The 4,872-nt window shown below is 35.2% G+C and overlaps 1 protein-coding gene across 1 annotated transcript; it reads left to right on the top strand.

Moving 5' to 3' along the window:
- The first annotated feature begins 1,363 nt into the window (after positions 1-1,363).
- Positions 1,364-2,617, top strand: LOC137647829 (uncharacterized). The gene is made up of 2 exons (XM_068380788.1): positions 1,364-1,561; positions 2,216-2,617. Exons 1-2 carry the CDS (start codon positions 1,364-1,366, stop codon positions 2,615-2,617), a joined length of 600 nt encoding a protein of 199 aa, XP_068236889.1.
- The last annotated feature ends 2,255 nt before the right edge of the window (positions 2,618-4,872 follow it).

The raw sequence follows: 4,872 nt of genomic DNA, 5'->3' as shown, positions 1-4,872 counted from the left end.
CTCTCTCTCTCTCTCTCTCAATTAAATATTGCCTAAAACTAAAAGAATGTCGATTGAAGTCTTTTTATTTCGACGGCATATATCGTCCTCATTATCTAGTAATCGCAGTTTTTGTCATCTCACCTTTTCTTCCATACCAGTTCTCTCTTCTTCTCTCTCTCCACTGCCCCATTTCTTCCCACTCATAAATCATAGTCATAGCCATCTCCCACCACTTTTCGCAAACAGCCATGCCCTTCCAACGCATCATACAACCGCGGTAAAACGTTGGGGTGGTTAGATGTCTTGCACTTCAAGGAATCACACTGTTAGGTATAGCGATCGACCGATCGATCGATCGATCAAGAGAGAGAGAGAGAGAGAGAGAGAGAGAGAGAGAGAGAGAGAGAGAGAGAGAGAGAGAGAGAGAGTGATTGGTGAACGCTGATCTCTAGACCGTAGGCGATATGGATAAACTTGTTTGGGGGACCGGCCATAACCAGTTCCGACATTACTACAGCAATAATTATCAATAATCGTATTTCAATTTTAGTATGAGATCATAGGTTGTCATACCCATTCACCTTAGTAGTTTTCTTCGATTGCAAGTTGAATGAAATAACAATTTAATCAAGTGGGCGTTTTATATATATATATATATATATATATATATATATATATATATATATATATATATATATATATATATATGTCTGTGTGTATGTATATTTGTATTTCATAATGATAATAGCATGATTTCTGAGCCTATTTTTAGCATTTCCTCTTGAAGAAGAAAGACGAAACTAGTCAGGATTCACTGTTCATTTTACCTGGGGATTTTTTGCACATACATACGCATTTATATATATATATATATATATATATATATATATATATATATATATATATATATATATGCTGTATATATATATATATATATATATATATATGCTGTATATATATATATATATATATATATATATATATATATATATATATATATACAAATGTATATATGTATATATTCATATATATATATATATATATATATATATATATATATATATATATATATATATATATATATATATATACACACAAATGTATATATGTATATATTCATATATATGTATATATATATATATATATATATATATATATATATATATATATATATATATGTGTGTGTGTGTGTGTATATATATATATATATATATATATATATATATATATATATATATATATATATATATATGTATATATACAGTATATATAGGTGTCGGTCCCAAGCCCGGATGAATAGGGAGGGTTGATGTCAGGAAGGACATCCGGTTGAGAAAATGCCCGACAAAACCTATGAAATGGAAGCCGTTATAGATGAACGATGACCGCTAGGGCGTACCCCGTAGGTGACGAGCAGATACAACTTCCTAACTCTGCGAGAAATAGGCAAAGGCTACTGCAAAGTGGGCGACTGCAGTTGAAGAAGGGAGCCCCTAAATCTATTAGAATTGGCACCTTGGACGTTGGAACCACGACAGGACATGGAAGAGAAGTTGCCGATATGATGGAGAGGAGGAAAGTACAGAGCGAGAAAGGAATGGAGTCGGAAGCATACTTACGGGAAAGCTCAAGAGTTGTGTTTTGGAGGTGAAAAGACTAAAAGATAGAGTAATGCATATGAAACTAGAATGGTATGGAGAAATACTAAATATTATCAGTGTGTATGTATCTCAGACAGGTTGTCCAAGAGAGAAAAAAGGCGATTTTTGAAGACAGCAGGATCAGGAAAGGATTAACATACCAAATGAAGAACTGTTAATGATAGGAGAAGACCTAAATGGTCATGTAGGGAAAAAAAGCCAGAGTCTGGAAAGAATACATGGAGGATGGGCTTTAGGAGATCGGAATCAAGATGGTGAAAGGGTTATGGACTTTGCTGTAGCGTTTGATATGGCAGTATCAACACTTTCTTCGAAAAAAAACCCCAAAATATCTTACAACGTATAAAAGTGTTGGGCAAGAATCCCAAATTGATTTTGTATTAGGTAGAAGGGTACATCTAAAAGAGATAAGAAACTGTAAGATATTCCCAGGAGAAGCTGTAACTCCCCAGCATAGACTCTTGACAGTAGACTGGGATAGGAAGAGAACAATAAGAGGTAGGCAAGAGATGGTTCTAAAGATAAGATGGTGGAAACTGAAAGAACCAGAATATAGTGATACATTCATATAGAGGATTTTAGTCGAGCTTGGCACCTGGGATTATGAGGATGTGGATGAATGGTGGGAACAGAACAACAGTATTTTGAAAAGAGTTGGCAGAGAAGTTTTAGGGATGTCAACAGGAAAACGGCCAAGAGACAAAGAAACTTGGTGGTGTAGTAATTATGTACAAGAAAAAATCAAGATCAAGAGAAATGCTAAGAATAGGTATGATGAAACAGGCACTGATGAAGATAAGGAGAGAAGTAAATTAGCAAGGAAAGAAGCAAAAGTGGCGGTGGCACAGTCAAAACAGCAAGCATTGGATAATGTACATGAAGATTTGGACGCAAAGGAGGGTCTAAAGAAGATTTACAAGATTGCTAAAGAAGAAATAAAGCGACCAAAGATATTACCCACATTAAGCAGATAAAGAATGAGGATGGAGGTGTAATGTGTAGCTCAAGTGATATAAAAGGAAATTGGAAGCGATATTTTGAAAGATTGATAAATGAAGAACATCCAAGATCTATAATTACATATGGAAATCCAAATTCAGGAATGGTAAGAGATATAGATAGAGAAGAAATTAAGGTTGCCCTCAGCCACATGAAAAATGGAAAAGCTATGGGACCTGATGAGATCCCAGTGGAAGTATGGAAATGCTTGGGGGAATTTAGAGTGGATATGCTGTTGGATCTGATGAAAAAGATACACCGGAAAGAAAAGATGCCCAGAATGTGGAGGAATACCTATTTAATACCCATATTCAAAGGAAAGAGGGATGTACGAAATTGTAATAATTATAGAAGAATGAAACTCCTCCCACATACAATGAAGCTTTGGGAAAGGATTATAGAGCGTAGGATCAGGGAAGAGACCAAGATTGGAGAAGAGCAGTTTGGAATTATGCCAGGTAGAAGCACGACGGATGCAATGTTTGCACTAAGGCAGTTGATGGAAAAATATAGAGACGGCCAAAGGGAATTACATATAGTATTTATTGACTTAGAGAAGGCTTATGATAGAGTTCTACGGCAGGAGGTATGGAGATGTTTGAGAGAGAGGGAAACACCAGAGAAATATGTTAGACTGATTAGAGATATGTATGAAGGAGCAGGCACACAAATAAGAACGAGTGTTTTTTTTTTTTACCGAGAAATTTGAAGTGGGAGTTGGGTTACACCAGGGGTCATCATTAAGCCCCTATTTGTTTAATATAGTAACGGATGTAATTACTGATAGAGTAAGGGAACAGTCACCATAGACCATGCTGTTTGCAGATGATATACTTCTGTGTGATGAAACCAGAGAAGGATTGGAGGGGAAGCTGGAGAGATGGAGAGAGGAATTGGAGAGCAGAGGGGTAAAGATTAGTAGAACAAAAACAGAGTATATGTGTTGCAACCCGTAGAACCAATTAAATGATATACATTTGCTGGGTGAAATAGTAAAGAGGACAGAAAAATTCAAGTACCTAGGGTCATATGTGGAGAAAATAGCAAAACTCCAAACGGAAGTGAACAGTAGAATTGAAGCTGGGTGGAATAACTGAAAAAGTGTCGGGACTGTTGTGTGGTCGAAGGATAAAGTTCAAGTTTAAGGGAAAGGTACATAAAACTGTAGTGAGACCTGCCATGACATATGGTGCAGAGACCTGGCCCATGAAAAAGATCTTTGAGAAGAAAATGGATGTTGCAGAGATGAGAATGCTAAGATGGATCGCTGGGATCACGAGACTGGATAAGGTTAGGAATGACTTGGTAAGGGGAACAACAAAGGTTACAGAGGTGTCAAAGGAAATCCAAGAAAATAGACTACACTGGTTTGGGCACGTAATGAGGAGACACCAGGATTAGGTTGGGAGGAGGATGCTGGATATGGATATTCCAGGTAGGAGGAGGAGGGGGAGACCAAAGACTAGGTGGATAGAGTTTGTAAGAGCAGATTTGGAGGAGAAAGATCTCACAATGGGGGACATCGAAGATAGAAGAACTTGGAAACGGCTCTAGAAATAGCGACCCTGCATAGCGGGAAAAGCTTTATTCGAAGAAGAATATATATATATATATATATATATATATATATATATATATATATATATATATATATATATACATATATATATATATATACACACACACACACACACATATATATATATATATATATATATATATATATATATATATATATATATATATGTGTGTGTGTGTGTTTGTGTGTGTATGTATATATCCTTGTTTGTATTCATGTGCCTTCTTTTATATATATTTGATATTTATATTTTCCATCGTCATTGTAACCAAAAGAATAAATTTCATTGGTTGCAAGACTTTTCAAAACTCCACGTATCCTGTTAAGTAAAATTATCGGTCAAACCAACATATGAATCGACTTATTTCGACGATCAAACAGATTCGTTTGCGAAGTATTACCAGCGGAATATTAATTGTAAAGATGCAGTAGCATAAAACAAGATGTACGCGAATAAAATTTCTGTACCGATATTGAAATTGTATATATCTTTTTTATTCAGTAAATATAATTCTCAGACTAAGTTGCTTTTTAATACCTGCTTTAATAAAAAACAAAAGTAGGCAGATTACTTAAGCAGTGACCCGGCTTGAAAACAGCAAAATTCTGTTCGCATATAGCTGATATCAGAATATTGTTTAACCATTTTCA

Source organism: Palaemon carinicauda, chromosome 10 (assembly GCF_036898095.1).
Source record: "Palaemon carinicauda isolate YSFRI2023 chromosome 10, ASM3689809v2, whole genome shotgun sequence".
Classification (NCBI taxonomy): Eukaryota; Metazoa; Arthropoda; class Malacostraca; order Decapoda; family Palaemonidae; genus Palaemon; species Palaemon carinicauda.
Note: the sequence above shows the minus strand (reverse complement) of the source record. Positions and strands in the feature narration are given on the sequence as shown.

What these genes read in the sequence shown, in the direction of transcription:
- LOC137647829 (XM_068380788.1), top strand. Translation starts at nt 1,364, where the DNA reads ATGACCGCTAGGGCGTACCCCGTAGGTGACGAGCAGATACAACTTCCT. An exon ending in ATATGATGGAGAGGAGGAAA is followed by an intron (nt 1,562 to 2,215) that starts GTACAGAGCGAG and finishes ACATTCATATAG; the next exon opens with AGGATTTTAGTCGAGCTTGG.